The following is a 19224-nucleotide window of genomic DNA, read 5'->3' as shown; positions in this document are numbered from 1 at the left end:
GCGGGGAGGCGGCGGCGGCCGCCGGGAGCCGGGGCAGGGACGGCTCCGCCCCGGCAGGCAGCGGCGGCAGCCGCCGGGAGCCGGGGCAGGGACGGCTCCGCCCCGGCAGGCAGCGGGGCCGTCGGGCGACAGCTGGCCGAAGGGGAGGCGTGCCGGCGGAGCGAGATGGGATGAGGAGGAGCCGCGGCAGTGAGGAGGGGACAGAGTGGGCTGAGGGGATTTAGCCGCCGTGCAAGGCGGGGCGCGGTACGATGTCGGGGACGGGGAGGACGGCTGTCTGCCTGCTGCGCTGCGACCTGCGCGTCCATGATAACGAGGTAGGGCCCGGCCAGCGGCCTCCCGGGTCTGTCTTTACAAATAGCCCCGTTCTTGGGTAGTCCGGGGGGAGGAGTGTGCTGCACCTTCCCTGAGAGCTGCCGTGGCCCTCTCTGTGTTGCCAGATGCTGCACTGGGCTCAGAGCAACGCAGATTTCGTTATTCCCCTCTACTGCTTCGACCCGCGGCATTACCTGGGCACCCACTGCTACGGCTTCCCGAAGACAGGGCCACATCGGCTTCGGTTTTTGCTGGAAAGTGTGACGGATCTAAGGGAGACACTCAAGAAAAAAGGAAGGTAGTTGAGAAAGCACTGTGCAAACACCGTGTCTGGCTTTTTCTTTTTCCTGCTCACTTTCAACACGCGTCTGTGCTGCGAGTCAGGTCATATCAGATACTCTGGGCTCTGATGATGGCTCGTTTTAGAGCCCCAGCACTTCTGTTAGGTACCATAGGGTCCCTTGCATAAGCCCTATCCAGATGAGCTGCTGTGGCACCTGCAAAGGTGCAAAGAGCCATCCAGACTGCTAGTTTTGCTTTCTTGAGCTGGAGATGCTTCAGATGGGTGTCAGCCTTCAGCTCTTTGCCCAAAGCCCTGCTGATTGGAGATGTGAAGATGCAGGCAGTGACACAAGGCGCTGTGGCCTGCATCCTTCCTTGTACCTAGTGAATGTTTTGTAGGACTTGGCCCTGGTTGACGTTGGTCTTCTTCTGTGAGAGATGTGGTTGTGAAGAGCCAAGCAGAAGCTTTGACCCCATTTCAACCATAAAGTACCTTCTTAATGTAGTGGTAGCTAGAAATCTCTCCATGTCCATTCTGTGGTGTTCCTGTAGGCAGCTAGACCTTTGCTTTTTGTGTGGGAAGGGCTCTCCCAGCAGCACCCTTGCTCCTGCTTTTTTCACACCCAGCCCATCTTTGAAGAAACTTTTCAGTTGTGCTTTAAATTATTCTGGCAAAACCAATGTATTACCCTTTCAAGAAATTCTTCATCAGAGGCCTTTGTTTGATGACAAAGTTGTGTGTGTGTGTGTGGTACACGTAGAATCAGAATCAACCAGGTTGGAAGAGACCTCCAAGATCATCCAGTCCATCAACCAGTCCTATCCAGTCACCTAGACCATGGCACTAAGTTTCTCATCCAGTCTTTTCTTGAACACCTCCAGGGATGGCGACTCCACCACCTCCCTGGGCGGCCCATTCCAATGCCAATCACTCTGTGAAGAACTTCCTCCTAACATCCAGCTTATGCTTCCCTCAGCACAACTTGAGACTCTGTCCCCTTATTCTGTTGCTGGTTGTCTCGAAGTCGTGTATGAGACATCTCACAGAACTCTGCACCTGCCTGTGACCAACTTTTTCACCACAGCTTCACTTTTGATCTAGTGCCATGGGTACACTGCTGTGCAGTTGGTGAGGTCACTAGGTGGAAGTTTTGTTGACTGTTAGGAACACAGAACATTCAGAGGAAAGAACTCTTTTGAATAGTCCCACAGGAAAGTGGAGAGTCTAAAGGGGATTGAAAGAGGAATCAGTTCTTGAATCTCAGCCTTAGTGTTCTAAAGATGAACAGATTTGATTTGGTTTTAGGTAGTAGTCTGGCTTTCTGCCCAGCCATCCTTTCTAAGACATCCGGGGTGGAATAATGTGTTCGACACAAACTCAGCCCCAGAGGCTTAGAAACTGTGTTCAGTGGGTCCTAAAAAATGTAGGCTAGTCAAATCCTGTCTGTCTTCCTCTGCATACTGTCAATGTTCCATGGAGAACTATTACATGGGGGATTGGGCCAGGACTATGACCCCCTGTACACACAAGTAACAATAACACCACACCTAATTCAGAATGATGTTTTCTGTTCACAGTACCCTGGTTGTGAGGAAGGGGAAGCCAGAAGATGTGGTCAGTGATCTGATTACTCAGCTGGGCTCTGTCAGTGCTGTGGCTTTCCATGAAGAGGTAGGGGAAATATTACAGTAACATTGTTAAAAGATGAAATTAGGTAATGAAGATTCCTTCCACAACAAATGGTGATGCAGATCCTGTGTGTTCAGAGCCTTTCTCGCATGTGGTAGTGTTATCCTTGGGGAGAGTGGCCAGCTCCTGGGGTGAGTATGGTGTGGGTGTCTGGGTGAGAGCCCTTGCTGCATGACAGCAGCTATTTGTCACTGATCACTTGCATGTGCTGTGTCTGGAGAAAGAGGAGTTTCCTGGAGTTGACATTTTAGGTCAGCTGAGTTAATTCCTCCTGCTGTTTGCATCAAGCTGCCTTTTCCTGTCACCTTCCCTGCACAGGGAGCTAGCTGCCAGCAGCGTATTGCATATAGAGTAGAAAAGGCCCATGGTGAGTTGACAGCACCCATATTATGGCAGATGCCCACCAGAATGTTGAAGAACAGAAGATGGGACTGGTCCTGCACTGCTGAAGTGGATGGTGTGTCACTGACCTGCTGTGATGGTTTGGGGGTTACCCCGCCCCCCCACACTTTTGTATTTGCCCCAGCTAACTCAGACGGACCCTGGGAATATAGATGAAGCAATTTATTTACAGCTAGCAGAATTTACAAGCAGCTATTTACAATATATACAGTTATATACAACTATATACAGAAATATACAAAGGATAAACAATACAGAAGCACAACTCCCCTCCCAGAAACCAAGGTCCCCAGGAGGGGCTCTCAAACCCCTTCAAACTAGCACACCTGCCTTCACTGTGATTTGAATCTGCAGTGGATTTCTTTCATGTATGTTTGTCCAGCCACACAGTGTCCCACATGAAAGGCTCTCCTTGTTCTGATTTTGGCACTACTAGTGGAGAGTGAAAACGCAGGTTTGGCAGAGGGAAATAGAGATTTTTTCTCTCTTAAAGGATGATGCTAAATGTGGAGATGAGGGAGAAGAGCAAGACCAGGGACCAAGGTCTGTGTGCATGCAGGATCGTAGTCTCACTGCATTGCATTTTGTCCTCACAGGCCACACAAGAGGAGCTGGATGTAGAGAAGGGGCTGTGCCAGGTGTGTAGTCAGCACGGGGTGAAGATTCACATGTTCTGGGCTTCCACGCTGTACCATCGGGATGACCTTCCCTTCAGGCCTATTGCCAGGTGGGCTGCTCCATGGTATCACTCCTTCTCTGTCCTATCTGTTTCTCACTCCAGTGAACTGCTCAGGAGGACTCTTAGTCATCTAGCCCAACAGGAAAGGGACTTACTAGTCCATCTGCATTTACAAACAGTGCTGCACATCAAGGGCAGTAGGATTTATAGTTCAGTATGCATAAAGCTGAGGGGTTTGTTTGACCATGTAGTGAGGGACTGATTTCTGCTTGTCCACCACTACAGGTTGGATACTTAGTCTGCAATGCCTGAAGTCCTTGTGGGATTCCTCCATTACCCCATCTGGCTACATACAGTAGCACTTTACTTGTGGACTCTTTGTGCTCCCTCAGCAGTCATTTGGGGTGTAGTCGGTGGGGTGAGTGATTCATGGTGTCATGCAGAAAATGTATGAAACAGGGCAGAAGACTTAGTTTCTCTTAATTGACTGAAAAGGCAGCAGAGAGATGCAAATTTAGACTACGGTCAGCCTTATTCTAAAGTTAGGTGAGATAAATCTGACCCTCGTGGATTGCCCCATCGGGACACACCTCAGATTAAAACAGCAGCATTTACATCAGAAGGAGAAACAAATTAAGTGAAGGACTGAGTTTCTGATTGCTGCTAGCCACAAGGGCATCTGCCTCAGTTGTGCCAGCTACTGTATGAACATGCAGCACAAATTTGCACTCTGCCTGGGGAGAGCACAGCCTAGAAAGCCATCCCAACCCTTCATCTACAGAAGCTGAAGTGTGGAGGCCCCAGAGGAGGCTTCCTGTGGAGATGTGACTGCTGTAATCTGTGCAGGTTGCCTGATGTCTACACCCATTTCCGAAAAGTGGTGGAATCTGAGGCAAAGGTGCGGCCAACCCTGTGGATGGGAGATCAGCTAAAGCCTCTGGCTCCAGGGCTGGAAGAAGGGTGCATCCCTACAATGGAGGAGTTGGGACAGAAGGGTAAGAAAACTTAATTTGGCAGTTGCTCCCACAAAATCCTGCTTAGAGATGTCTTGCTGAGAATCAAATCGTGGAGGCCTCCTAAAGGCAGTGGTGGCCCTTCGAGTTGTAACTAAGCCTCTATTCACTCATACAGTACATGAAGGTCAATTCCCTGTGTGGAGGAGCTGCCCCACAGCTGAGTAGTGAACATCCTCTTAGTCAGTATTTTTTACTATGTTTGATGTGACCCTTGCTTAAAGGTAAGGCCAGGGCACAGTCATTTATGTCCCCAAAGCAGACATCCCTGCTGCTGAACATCCCTAGATTTTAAGCTCCCAGCTTTTGAAATTCTTTTCCAAGGCTTAAAAAGGTAATGGTGTTTTCTGTGGCAGATCCTGTGACTGACCCACGAACAGCCTTCCCTTGCAGTGGAGGAGAGACCCAGGCTTTAATGAGGCTGCAGTATTATTTTTGGGACACGGTAACTCTCACATTTCCTTGTCTGCATCCTTCCTCCCCCTTGTACAGATGGCTTTGCAAGAGGGTGAGGCTGCAATTTCACTTCCTAATAATATTTCCCTAGCTCCTGTATAACGCTTCACAGAGGGGGAATTAGCATTGTTTCAGTTTTTGAGAGAGAAGTCATCTAGGAACTGGGATTATAAGCCAAGTACTTAGGAACCTAGTTTGATGGTCATCCCTCTTTAGGGTTTTTTCCTTTTGGGAACTGGAATTTTTTTTTAAGCTCCTTTACCTTCATTTGCCCTTTCTACTCACCTGTCCCACATCATCAGCAATGCAATTCCTCATTCTGGAGGTGTGAAAAGTGGCCTGAAGGGCTGCAGTTTCAATTGGGAACAACCAACCCAAGCTGCTGCCCCCAGTAAAAAACAGCAGGTTCCTGGCAGTCTGGTTAAAAAAAATGCAGCAAATAATTACAGCTACTTCTTGCTCCCTTACTTTGGTAGCGTGAAGCTTCTTCTGACTGTATTTTGCCTCTGTATCTTGGCCATTTTTTAATTTTTTCCTGGTCTAGTTTGAGGAACTGCCTTAAATTTGCCTTGTGTGAATTCAGACAAAGATGTGCATGCTGATTTCCAACAGCAACAGATCCTACACAGCTTTGGGGATAAAGGGGGTAGCATCTCTCCATCTGAGATAGGTCAAGAAGTGTGTTGTGCTCAGAGTCCTCACTGGGTCAGTCCCCAGGGGATTCCTTCTGCCTTGCTACAGAAGTTCCCTCCATTCCTTTGCTGTTGTGGATCAACCGTAGCTAGCAGCTCAGACCCACATAGCCACTCCCACTCCCTCGTTCCCCACCAGTGGGATGGGGAAAATAATTGGAAGGGTAGAAGTGAGAGAACTTATGTTTGAGATAAAGACATTTCATGTGTAATAGTTACTTGGGAAGGCAAACACCATCATTCTGAACATGCCTCCTTCCTTCTTCTTCCACCAGCTTTGTATGCTGAGCATGACATTACATGGTATGGAATGTCCCTTTGGTCAGCTAGAGTCAGTTGTTCTTGCTGTGTTCCCTCCCAACTCCTTGTGCACCCCCAGCCTACCCACTGATGGAGTGATGTGAGGAGCAGAAAAGGCCTTGACTCTGTGTGAGCACTGCTCAGCAGTAACTAAAACATCCCTGTGTTACCAATGCTATTTTCAGCACAACCCCAAACTATAGCCCATACCAGGTACTGTGAAGGAAAATAACTGTCCCAGCCCTGGCCAGTACAATGCATAGCTTGGTCGAGCATTAATGCAATCAGTGCTGGAAAACCTGTTTCTTCTCTTTTGTTATGCAAATATTGTCATCCCTGGGTGACCTAGAACGGTCCTTTAGCAGCTGTAACTGTGCAGTGAAGAAGAGATAAGGCTGCCCTGCGTCCTCTGTGTTGTCACTGAAGTGCTCAAAAAATGGGAGCTCTGCACCCTGCTGTAAATGTGGGTAGGCCAGAAATAACAATCAGGAATCCTGCAGATGAGTGCTGGTTGCTGTCAGGCGTGGTGGTTCTCAGACCCGAACAAGCAGCCACACAGACAAGAGAACCTGCCCCTAGTCCCACTGGTGCAGAGGCAGGTGGGTGTGGACAAGGAGAGTCACAGAGAGATTCTTGGTGCTTGTGGAGAAAAATGTGCTACAGGCTGAAGCGGGGAGCGTAGCTTGTGACACACATCCCAGAGCTGTAATGAAAACTGCTGGTGTGATTAATTCCTGTGCACTGGAGGCAGTAATTTGGCAACTCTGTAATCCCTGCAGGCAGCTATCAGAGGGAGCCCAGCCCTGCCAGATTGCCCAGGCTCCAGCATGGAAGAAAACCCCTTTTCCACTTTGCACGTCAAGTTCCTTTGTTCTTTTGCTCACACAGAACTTGGTTGCATCCTACAAGGAGACTCGGAATGGACTGGTGGGAATGGATTACTCAACCAAATTTTCACCGTGGTAAAGACTTTTGTTGTGAAATGGAAGCTCCTCTCTGTTCCCATCCCAAACTGATGTTACTTGTCTGCTGAGTGCTTACTGGCCATGGGTAGGGGTGTGACTCCTGTTGCCCTCTTTGGTGGGGTACATCAGCCTCAGAGCTACTCTTTATTGTACTTCCAGGCAGTGCTTCCCTGGAAACGTTCCTGCAGTTAGGAATTGCTGAAGTGTAGCAGTACTGTGCCAAGAGCCCAGTGTGCTGGGAGCTGCAATGTGGACAGGGAAGTGGGCAGACACACTGCTTGTCTTTGGCTGTTTTGTGCATCTGGGGTTGTTGAGAGTAGCCAATGTGTTGATAGAGCTGTAGCAGGACTCAATCCAGTCCTGGCTTGCAGAATACTGTGAGGCAGCTCACTCATTTGATGGCCATTCCCTTTTTGTGTGGGGTGAAGAGATAGTTCTGATAATTCCTGCTCCAAAAGGATCTCTTGTTTGGGTAAATATGATGGCTTTTAAATAAGGGGTTTGGTCTTCAGTGCTTAAAAGGGGCAAACTTAATTCTGAACTGAAACTGCAGCAGCAGAACCCTGTGCTGGCTAATGCTTAGAGAACTTAGAGAGTTTTCCTGACAGAATTGTGACTTGAGACAATTTTCTGAGGCTGTTGCAGGCCAGGATTTTGTATACTCAGCAGGATTTGTGCTTCGGTGGTTGCAGTGAATGGCTCCACCTCGTGGCACTTTGGGATCTCAGGACCACTAGCACTGCAGCATTTTATTTGTGGCCTCCACTCGAGTTTTCCCAAGCTGTCCATTTGGTCAGAACAGGTAGTCTTGATCTGCATGCCGCAAAGTATTCCTCTCTCAGATAATCAAAATCAGAGCAGTTCAGGTTGCAGCCACTCATTCGTACCTCAAACTGTCCATTTCTAAGTGTTCAGTGACTAAGGAAAAACGCTTCAGGCTCGCTCCTCCTGGTTTTTTTTCCAAATTCATCAGAGCATCACAGGTTTCTATGAGTCCTAGTGGGAAACTGCAATAAAACACAGTTCTACAAAAATCAAGGTACACGCTGTTCCTTAGCACCCTTTGTGATGGGGTTGGGGTGGACAAGCTCTTTTCTATCTTGCACTGATTTGGAACAAACAGGTGGGCTGAAATGCCAGAGCTGGGATTGAGTCCCTAATTTTCTGACCCTGCCTGAGTTGTTCAGCAGGTCTTTGCCTTCTGTGGTGGCTCAAATGAGGCACTAAGACACTGCAGGAAAAGACAGCCTGGGCATATGATAAGTAAGTTTGTGGCTAAAGGAGGACTGTAGACAGCTAAGGCAGATGATGTAGAGATTGACGTTTGAGACCCATGTTTGGGGTTGTTATGGTGCACTGAGTCACCAGCTGATCAAATTCTTTCAGGCAAAAACTTGTCAAACTTGTGTAGAATGATTTGTCTCAACAGGTTGGAAATTCCTCTAAGAGCCACATGCTGGGAAGGGGGTGGATTTTCATTCTGAGATTGCAGAGATGCAAAGTCGTGCAACCTGGGCTTTGGGAAGCTATCTTGGGCAGTCAGTGGCAGAAGTGCAACATGATAAAACTTGTCAGACGACAGCTGTAGACTCAGAACTGCCTCTGCACTCCCTGCACTGTGTTCAGGATCTCATTCCTCTGCTTGCAGGCTGGCACTGGGCTGCATTTCACCTCGATACATCTATGAGCAGATCCAGAAGTATGAAAAAGAGAGGACAGCAAATCAGAGCACATACTGGTGGGTCCCTGCATGATCAGCGTGAAAAGGAAACCAGCATCTCATGCACAGGAGAGAGTGATTTCTTAACTTCCTTCTTAACAAACGTTTGTTTTTCCTGTGACTGCTGTTTGGTTCATCTGGCTTGCACTGCATTTCTGTTTCAATAGGGATTTATTAGTCTACCTTTGACATCCAGAGGCTTTAGGCACTTATAAGTAGAGATTGTTAATGGTAGTTGTCACTAGTATTGATGGGGAACTGTGGTTCATGATTTTTAAAACCCATCTCTGTAAAGCAGCACCATCCTTCTCTCTAGCAATATTATGGACTAGATGAGAAGGAAGAAGAATGACTTACAAATAAAACCCAAGGAGTTTGAGGAGGGTCTCACCTAAAAAGGTTCAGTAACTGTGCAGCTCGTACACATCATGTTGTGTCAGAAAGATCTCTGGCCACAGTCCAGTAGATGGCCCCCTGCTTGCTCGGCTGCCTGGCCATGACCGTGTCACCATAGCAAAGGGGGAGAGGACTGGGAAGAGGGTCTAAGGCACCCCACCTTGTCATCCATGCTCTTTCTCACTTCATCTTGTTTGAAGAATGAACTCATGTTTTTCCATCTAGTGGCCAGCCACCTCACCTGCAGCCGGGGCGCTGTGGTGATCCGAGTATTTGAAAGTGACAAGCAATGGTAAAAACGAAGTTGTCAAGCTCCCAGGTGCTGAAGTAAAAATTTCAGTGAAGTACAGGTTTTGATGTCTGCACAGGAGGGATTTATTGAACCTCAGTATCCTGATACTAGTTCTTAGCATTTGGGCTTTTCCCTTTTGTAGTCAAGTTTCCCATAAAAATCTATCAAGCCTAAACATCAGTTTTGCAAGGTGCCTTTAAGTCCCTTTCAAAGGTTGTTGCCAAAATTGATGCAGAGCTCTCAGGAATGTGCTGACATGGTTGCACCTGCGGAAGGGTGAAGCTGAATCATGTCCTCACCCTGCTCTTTGGGCAATTATATCCCAGTAGGGACAGATGAGAAGCAGGTTGCCTGAAATTCTTCCATTCTTGTGCTGGAGTTAAGCAAAGCTTCCCATGTGATTCATGCAAAATTTGCTCTCACTGTAGTCATCCAGGTACTAGATGCTGCTAGATAAGTAGGGTTTGGGGCAAGAACTGGAAGGAACATGAAATTGCTCACTATAAATAAACTTCATGTTGATAATGATGGGTGCTATGAAAGCAAAGTCCTGCTTCAGTGATTTTGTCTGTCCCACAGTGAAATACAGTCATAGCTTTGTGTTTTAGGGTTCTGTTTGAACTGCTCTGGAGGGATTACTTCCGATTTGTGGCCCTGAAATATGGCACAAGGATTTTCTCCTTAAGAGGTATGTATGGACCACCATATTTGGAGAGGGAAGGTGCAGTCTTACCATAGGGTGAAAAAAAGAGAAGAGGCATTGTGTTGTAGAATGTTCTTCTGACAGTGCTTGTGTCACCACTCTGGGATGTTGCTGGGGAAACAGTGCTGTTACCAGAAGTGCCTTAACACCACAGTGCTGGACACTGTGTAGACACTGAGACTTCTGCCCCAAATCTGATTAGATGCAGGCAGTATTATTAACACTTGTCAGTGGGAAACAGCAGTACAATAAAAGATGCTGTTTCTGGAGACACTCCACCTTTGGAGAGAATCCAGGCTTCAGACCTGTTCAAGTTTATGGGAGAATCTGGGACAGAGCAGGGATTGACCCAGCAGTGTGAATCTCAAAGCACCAGATATTCTTTCTGCCTTGTGCTGCACAGGAATCAGAGTGAGATTTAGCTCCAGACCCAGTCACTTAAGTGCAGGTGTCTACACGTGACATGGGATCTGAACTCTCAGTGTCAAATTCATCTATCTAGTCCATATGGTCAGGGAGCCTACAGTTGCTGCTGTGCTGGGCGAGCTGTCTCCATGTGATGTAGCTGCCCATACCTAAGCACACAGCACTGGTTTAGGTGCCCCAGGGCAGGCTGACTGGCATCCAGCTGTAACTGTGGAGGAACACATCTCCTTCAGGGCCTGTGTCACATCTGTCAGGTGTGACTGTCTCAAATATCCTAGGCCATCTCAGATGGCACTGGATGCCAGTGATGGACATAACCTTAGGTGTCTGGAGGCAGAGCTGAGCTGCCTCTGCTGCTTCCATTACACTGTATAGACTGTAATTGCCACCAGGCCCTGCAGCCATAAAGCCATCCTCCTTGTCTGTTCCTACCTCAGTGCAGGAGCAAAATGCTACTGGGGACTGCTATGAGGTAATTCTGTGTTTGGTATTGGCTGTGGAAATGAATTTTACATAAACCTTATCCCACAGTAAAACAGAACAAGAAACTCTGGCTTGGGCCACAGCCCATCTCTGGCCACAAAACAAATAATCAAAATCTGTTTGGGCCTGAGCATTCAAGTGGTGCACAAGACACCCCTCTGCACCACTTGAAAGGAGAAACACATCCTCTCTAAACCTTTGCAGGGGGTGTGTGGCTTGTTTGTGACACTGGGGAGGGGACTAGCTTCATCCTAATGTCTTTTATCAGCCAGGTGCTTCTGGCTGTTACTGTTTTATTGACAGCTGCCTGTGTTGGCATTTGTCTTCATTAGAAATTCATTTTCATCCTCAACAGGGCTTCAAATCAAAGAGGTGCCCTGGAAGAAGGATCTTAGACTCTTTAACTTTTGGAAGGGTCAGTAGAAACCACAGCTTTGGCTAAGTATGCTTTTGGTCTCCCTATGCCTGCCTGCTAAGGTGTGCCCTAAGGCTAACTAATGTTTAGACAGGAGTGGTCAGCGTGCTTGAGGCCTGTCTTTCAAACTGTCACAGCAAACAGGAGCCCAGCCCCTGGGCTCAGGGCAACTGCAGGATACATGGCTCCCCTCTGAGGCTGAGTACTATGCAGGACCAGGCCCACAGGCTGTCATAAGTGGCCAGGCTCTTTCTGGCTGCTGCTTGCTGTGTGAGAGACACTGCAGTTAGGTTCTCCTGCCCAGGCTGAAATATTTAAGACCTGTTGGGCCCTTCTGTTTAGCTACACAGAGGCTGAGCAGCCATTCTTATCAATGCCACATTGCCACATCTGCTACCTTTTGTTCTGATTGGTTTTAAGTTAAAACTTGTTAAAATAAACCACACCTTTTGTTATGCCACAGCCTTTTAATGTCCTTGCTTTTATAACTTTGCTGTCATGTGAATAGCAAACATAATATCTCAAAACTTGGAGGGAGTTGGCATGGGGGTTGGAATTAGAGGGTCTTTAAGGTCTCTACTAACCCAAACCATATGATGATTCTGTGATGAATAAGAGCTAGAGTATCAGACTCAGTGAAATACAAACCTATGTATCTTCCCTCACGTTAAAGCCATGTGTGTCTATTTGCACATAAGTGCAATAAATCCTTTCCTTAACCACAGACAAGGCTCTCTGCTTTTCAGGAACTCACTGTGGGGCACTTGTCCAATACACTCCTCTCTGCTATTAGTCACCTGTCAAGAATCCTTCTGTTCTTGGCCCATCTCACTATTGTCTATATATTTATTTTCCTCTGCAAAATTCCCTGCTTTCCACTTGATTGTTTTCTCCAGCCTAAGATTTTTCTGTACCTTGGGGTTTATTCTTGCAAGAAATTATTCTTACTTTCATGTCCACTGGGTTTAAGTGACTGCACAACACTGAAATCTCTCCCTGCTTCTGCGTTACTGGCACTGTCTTACCTGCTTGAATGGCTGTGAATACACAACCGCAGCTTGGTTTATGAGTGCCCCAAATTATCGTCAGGTCCCAGCACTGTCTCTTGTCCCTGCAGATGGCAAAACAGGGGTTCCTTTTGTTGATGCCAACATGCGGGAGCTGGCTGTGACTGGCTTCATGTCTAACAGAGGGAGGCAGAATGTTGCCAGCTTTCTCACCAAGGACCTGAGGCTGGACTGGAGGATGGGGGCAGAATGGTTTGAATACCTGCTGGTAAGGTGGAACCCTTTGTGTGTCTGAAGTTGCTTGTGCTCCCTGCCCCAGTGATGGACAGAAGGACACCTCTGTCTGAGAAGACAGGATACAGAAGGTGCTCCATCATTTTCAGTCTGATCCAGTGCGTGCATTTACTGCTTGCATGGTGTGGAGTTCTCAAAGCTTACATAAGAAAAGGGAGTCTTGCCACGGTGAAGCTGCCATCAGCCAAGATGTAGCTAAGAAGTTTGCAATGGCAGCTTTGACCCTCCATTGCAGGGTTTTAGCCAAAGATCTGTCACACTTGAGAAAACTTTCAAACCTACATCATATTCAGCATTGCTCCAATTTGGTCACCCCAGAGGCTGGGGAGGAGGATAACCCAGAAAGAGAATGTAAAAGGAGATAATGTTCTGGTCACTGCAGCCAGCATTGGCACAGCGACCTTGCATTGATCGCTGTGGACAGGGAAGCAATCCAGTCAAGAACATGCAAGTGTGGACAGTAGCTGGATCAACCTTCAGAGAGCTCCACCCTGACTGAGGGCATCCTTCATTCTAGTGAGTCCCAGGCCTCCCTGGTAACTGGAGCACCAGTTCATTTCTCATATGCCAATGAGCAGCCATGCAAGCTCAATTGGTTTACTTCCCTGTCCTCAGTTTCCACAGCTTCTTCCCAGGAAGGTCTGAACAGGCTGAGGTTACCTAGCTGGGCTCTGTGCTTGGTTGCCATTATCTCTGATAATAGAACATCCATTGTACCATGTTGAGAAAATTGAGTTTGAGGAGGTGAATCTCCATTTGTTCTTCACCAGGCTGGACACTAGCAACTGAAAAAGGCCAAATACTAATATCAGCCTCACAATAAAGATCTTGTCTGTGGGATACAAAAGGTTTTGCTTACTAGGATGGCTGGAGGTACAGAGCAAGCTCGCTATCCTCACCATTATCTGCAGTTAAAAGAGCCTTTTTGTGAATGCAGCTTATTTTGTGAGCTTCCTTGGAGCTGGACTCTGACATGGCTTTGACCACAGAGATCTACAGGAAAGTCTGAGTGTTCTTCACATTGCTGTGTCTCAAACCAGTGTTGTGAGCACACTAATACAGTGCTGGACTTCTGCAGGATCCTGGCATTTTCCATCCAAACCAGATGGGCAGAGAGGCTAAGGCAAGCTCTCTGAAACCTTCTGGAGCCAGAGGCAAGGCCAGAGACTTCTGGTGTCAACAGCAAATATCTCAGCTATGATTTCATTCACAGGGTTAGGCCCCAAGAAAATAAGAGAAACAACCAGAAGAGAATGCCAGGAAGAGGCAAGGCTGAGGGGGAAATGAGCCTGCCTCCTCCAGTCCCCCTTGGATTTGCTCTCACTTCCCACATATGCTTTCCTGCATGCTAATCACACAAGCCTCTGATGGCATCTTTCTTCCTTATCTCACTGGCTGGAGGAAGGGGAAGCCTAGGGCACAGTGAGCACAACTGGCTATTGATGACCCTGACCCCATCTTTTGCAGAGAAGGTGGAAGGGACCTCCTTGGCAGAGCCTATTCCTTTCTGCCTCCTGCCATCTGAGTGCGTTCTGCACCCCCACCCCCCCCCCCAATTTAAGTAGTGGCTGAGATTCTGGAAGCACCACTGTGTGGCCTAGCTGTCACTGTGGCTGCATAAAGGGTAGAAGAGAACAGCACTCACCAGAACTGCTGCTTAGTGAGGTGTCAGTGAGAACAGCACTGATCCTGCGCAGCAAGGTGTCAGTGAGAACAGTACTGGACCTGCTCTGTGAGGTGTCCTTGCATCCTCTTTCCAGCACAGCTGCCAGTGCTGGGCTTTTGCAATGCAGGCACCACTCCTAGGAATGCTCAGAGATCCCACACCCAGTTTGCTATCACTGCCACTCCTCTCCTCAGCTAGTTTTGAGTAGTCATACAACTGGAAAGCTTCTCATGCTGGATTTAAGCCACCATGCCCAGCCGAAGAGCACTCATGTTCTGCTCTCATTTATGCTCCATTTCACATAAGCATCCTTGAGAGCTTTCTGTTTGTTTAGATGTAGAATAACTTGACGATATGAAGCCTGCTGGGTATGTCACAGGAGCTCCAGTGTTTCCTGTAGCAAAGAACTTGTCTGCCAAGTCCCTGTGAGCTGAGGCTTATCGCCTGACAAAGGCTAGGTATGGCAGAGAAAAACAGTAGTGTTAGCATGGATTGTTTCTTCACACACTCGGTGTGGTCACTCCATACAGTCTGAGTTATTAAACACTTCTCTGCTCTGCCTGATAGGATCAGTAGAGATGATTTTGCTAATCTCTGATCTCTGGATAAATGGCCATGACAAATTTCCTCTCATACTCGAAATGTACTGGGCTGCTGTTTCTGGGCATATGAGCACTCAAAAGCTAGGGCTGATTGTCATGAAGTCTGTCGGAGAGTGGCAGAAAGAGAAGGAGTTTTTTTGAAAAAGGCAGCTGAGAGAGGGACCTTGATTGGACTTTACTTTAGGGCTCATTGACCTAAGGACCATGAAGTGAAGTAGTCCAGACAGCTGATCCCAGCAGTACAAAACAGCCATGCAGTATGGCCCTCTTCAGTGCCAGGTGGCTATACCTACATGGGAGAGCTCTGACTACCCCAGTATGACCACACTGAGTCCTGTGCAAGGAATTCTCCCCTTGAGATAAGAGGTGGATCGAGAGAGGAGTCACCAAGGGTTGGCCCAGCTCTTACTATTTTCTTTGTTCTCAAGGTGGATTATGATGTTTGCAGCAATTATGGCAACTGGCTGTACAGTGCTGGTCTTGGCAACGACCCTCGGGACAACAGGAAGTTCAACGTGATTAAACAAGGCCTGGACTACGATGGCAATGTAAGTCTTGCTTGTCTGTCTTACAACGAAAAGTGCAGCAACACAATTGTGATAGTTCCAGGGAACAAAGAAGATCAATATGCTGTGTGGTTACTGCCATAAAATCAGTTCTGTGATCTCCTTGCCAACAGTTAGGAAGATCTGACATTTACAGTCTGCTGCTGTCCCCAGAGAGGCTGGTGCTCAGTGTGTCCTCCCTGCCCTGCCCTTGGACTGTGTGTTTCATCATTATTTCTTCTGGGTAACAGCCACATCCCATCAGTAGCTCACACAGCAATTTCCTTGAGCACAGAGCAGCTTCTTGGAGAACTCAGAAGTGACAAGAGAGAGGGAGCTGCTCACACGGCACCTCAAGAGGTCCTGGAGAGTAAATTAAACCTATGACTCCTCTGACCATGCTCTGTAAGTGGTGGGAGCACATAAATTACCCTTTCCATGTGCTTACCCAGTGTCCACATACTGGATTACCTGTTTCCACACTGTTCCTTAGCCTTGTGGCAAGCTCTGCTATGGCCTTTCAGCACCATGCCTATCAGGACTTAACAAGGAGCTACAAATCAGTCTCAAGAGGGGACACAGCAGTGGAGGAGATAGGAGAGACTCCGGGGAAAGGGGGGTTCATTGTGCCACTTCCAGAGGGGTGTGCAGCTGAGCTGGTCACTTCAGCCACTGGACAGAAGAAATTTCTTGGGAGTCGGCAGGTGAACTGTACTTAAAAAGCACCTCTGTCTCCTGCCTCTGCCTGCAGAGTGAGCCTGGGAGGAGAGCTCCAGCATCCAGGCCTCTGTGTTCAGGCACTAATTCTGGGTAGAGAGGTTAGCGAGAGGGACTAAGACTGGGCAAAGGTAAGTGATGCTGTAATGTACCAGCTTCTTTGCCTGGAAATCAAATTTCTTCATGTTACAAAAGAGCCTATCTGGGAAGCACTTACAGGTGGTTACTGAATGGATCCTGCACTGTTGTTTCTGTTTACAGGGGGATTATGTCCGGCTGTGGGTCCCAGAACTACAGGGCATAAAGAGAGCAGATATCCACACCCCTTGGGTACTGAGCAGTGCTGATCTCTCCCAGGCAGGAGTGACTCTAGGTGAGACCTACCCACAGCCAGTAGTGACGGCCCCAGAGTGGAGCCAACACATCAGACAGAGGCCTGTGAGTGCTTGGAAGGCTCAAATATGGGGGGAGAAGGGGGAAGGCTCCAGGCAGCTGCTCTGCATCTGTGAATTCTGCTTTCATTTCTCAGTTATAAAGGGAAATTGCAAATGCAATTTGTTAACGCAAATGTTACCTTAGGGCAGGGACTGTGCTGCCAGGGTTATTTATCTGTACCTGTCTTAGCAAACTAAAGAGGCACAAGCTCGAGCCCTGACCTCCTGTCAGCCAGGCAGTTAAATTGTCAGTGTATGCCCCAGCACTGTTTGGCTAGGGACAGCAAACACCTCCTAGAATCTCCTCCATTTATGGATTGAAGGTACCACATGCTAAGAACTGTCACAAAGCAGAGTCTTGACAATGCCACCATACATCATATGGATAAAATCTATGCCAGACTAGTTGGCTTTAAAGGCTGAAGTATGAATCCATGCATGTGTTGCTTATTATTTTCTAGGCAGCTTTTCTTATTCAGGCTTTTTTATTTCTGGACATACATAGTGCTCTTCCAAAGAGTGCATCTGAGATCAGAGAAGGGATCCTGCAAAGGAACCTCTCAGTGAGACACTGGTTTGAGGCAGTGAGGAACCCAGGAAACTCCTCCATCAAGCAGGAACTCCGTTTTGAGCAACTTTCCATCTCCCCTGTGGGCCAGCAGGGCCTCACTATGCTTGTGAAATTAAAGTAACACTGGGAGGGACAGTTGGCCCAACATTACTAAGGCCTGTAGCAGAACCTCTCCCTTCAGCCATCCCAAACTGAGTATCAAAATACGTTTGAAAATACAAGTCCAGACCTTACCAGAAACCCCATTTTAGCATGTCCAGTGCCAGAACTATGCCAGTCAGGTCTCCTTGCCTTTCTAGTGAACCCGAGAGTAGAAGTGTGACATGCATGTTTTTCCTGCATGTCAAGGCTGCTTTGGGATCAGATTCACTCTGTGGCATCAGCAAATGTCCCACTGTTATCTTTCCTTTGCAGCAGGGAAGAAGTCCGCATCCCCGGGGCAGGAGAGGACCTACACACAGGCCAGTGCAGCACAAGGACAGAGGGATAGATTTTTACTTTTCTGGCAAGAAAGATGCAAGATGAAGGCTGTCCAGGTACCTGCTGGGGAAGTGCTCAGTGGGAGGTTAATTGCCTTGAACCAAGCCAAGGACAGAAGCCTAGATACAGTGACTGGGGATCTGCTGTTCAGCGTTCCCAGAAACATGAGCTGGATGTGGATACCCTGAGGCTCTGTATTCATGCTGACTCTGGTGGTGGGATCTTGTGCTGAGGCTGGTCCACCTGCTGATCTCTGGGAGTGCCAAGGGACAGCATATGACTGAGCTCCGAGGTTCTTTGGCTGGAAGGAGCTCTTTAACTGATAGTAATTAACCAAAATGGCACAGCCTTTTTGTTTAGAGGTGTGGCTGCTTTTGCTGTGCCTCATGCTTTGTACTGGCGCTTACAGCTTGGTTTCTTTTCCTCTTTAAGACTGGAGCAGATGGTTGATGCAGCAGGTGTGCAGGTGTCTAATGAACTTTCTCATGCTAACATTTCATGGTTTAAAGCTTTAAAACTACCAATCATTGTGCAATTAAAAGTTTTGCTGCTGGAATATTGTATCTCCCTGCGTGATAGTTTGGGAGTTACCTGCACCACAATTTAGCACAATATACAAGCAGATATGTACAATATTTGCAGCTATATACAGAAATATACAAGTTATAAGCAATACAGAAACAGAACACCCCTCCCAGAAACCAGAGTGCCCAGGAGGGGCTCCCAACCACCCTTCCACCTTCTTTTCACCCCTCTACCTTATCCTAGAGTATACCTTATGCACAAGGTGAGTTTGGAGGATTGGCCAGGGGGGTTAGAAGCAGAAGGATCAGTTATACAGAAGCAGCCCAGGGAGAAAAGCACAGACACCAACTGTGACAGAGACCCACACACTCTGTCTCTCCCGCTCTGTCTTGTCCATGTTTTGTGTTCTTGTTTTTATACATCTCAGCAAGCCTATGAGTGAAGTGGACATCACTATTGTTTCCTTTTTCACAGCCTATAATCTACATTTTCTTGTTAAAATATTCCAATTAGCCTCAAACCAGCACACACTCATTTCCTCAGAGATCGAAAGACAAAGTGAGACATCAGAGGATGGTAAGCTGGAGATACAGGAAGTTCCTCTGAGAATGGCCCTGGTGTGCTTGCAGCACCTAGGCTGCTTTTGGTACCAGTCAGGAAGCTGGAAACTCTTCAGTTCTGTTCATAGCTGAGAACTCTGTTTTGTATTTGGCAGCAAAAAACCAGTCTGAAATGGTTCCCTGGCCATTTTAAGCATTATGCAGAATGCAGTACTCACTGGAAGAGTCTGGGAATTTGGAGTTAGCCATGTTTGAGCTGTTAGGGAGCACTGTTATCTGATGGAGAGCCCGGGTTTGAACTTCTCCATCTCAAAAGCTGCCTTCTGTCAGTATATGAGACATGGCTCTGGATTTATTACCACCAGGGATCCATTTGGGCCTGTTTCCTAAAGCATACTTCCATAATTCTGTTACATCTCTTTGGACACTTAGTGGGTAAACAGGTACGGGACTGAACTGAGAGAACTGAGATGGAACACTAAAAGCAAGTTTTCTGCCAACATCATAGATGAATATGTTTAGCACAGTTGTGATTTAGCAATAATTCCAGGTTTATTAACAGTATGAGTTGTAATCAAACAGTGATGTAATGGA

The 19224-nt window shown here is 47.6% G+C and overlaps 1 protein-coding gene across 3 annotated transcripts; it reads left to right on the top strand.

Annotated features, from left to right (window-relative positions):
• Positions 1-18101, top strand: LOC135185773 (cryptochrome DASH-like). Of its 3 annotated transcripts, XM_064162892.1 has the most exons (14): positions 1-317; positions 441-613; positions 2176-2269; positions 3286-3416; positions 4215-4363; positions 4738-4826; positions 6718-6791; positions 8443-8532; positions 9811-9890; positions 11170-11229; positions 12347-12504; positions 15227-15346; positions 16322-16498; positions 17480-18101. In XM_064162892.1, exons 1-14 carry the CDS (start codon positions 252-254, stop codon positions 17588-17590), a joined length of 1572 nt encoding a protein of 523 aa, XP_064018962.1. In that variant the 5' UTR covers positions 1-251; the 3' UTR covers positions 17591-18101. The 3 variants fall into 3 exon arrangements, with proteins under 3 accessions (XP_064018962.1, XP_064018965.1, XP_064018963.1); XM_064162895.1 differs by lacking the exon at positions 441-613; XM_064162893.1 differs by lacking the exon at positions 16322-16498.
• The last annotated feature ends 1123 nt before the right edge of the window (positions 18102-19224 follow it).

Source organism: Pogoniulus pusillus, chromosome 23 (assembly GCF_015220805.1).
Source record: "Pogoniulus pusillus isolate bPogPus1 chromosome 23, bPogPus1.pri, whole genome shotgun sequence".
In the NCBI taxonomy this organism is placed as follows: domain Eukaryota; kingdom Metazoa; phylum Chordata; class Aves; order Piciformes; family Lybiidae; genus Pogoniulus; species Pogoniulus pusillus.
This window is presented reverse-complemented; position numbering and strand designations above follow the sequence as displayed.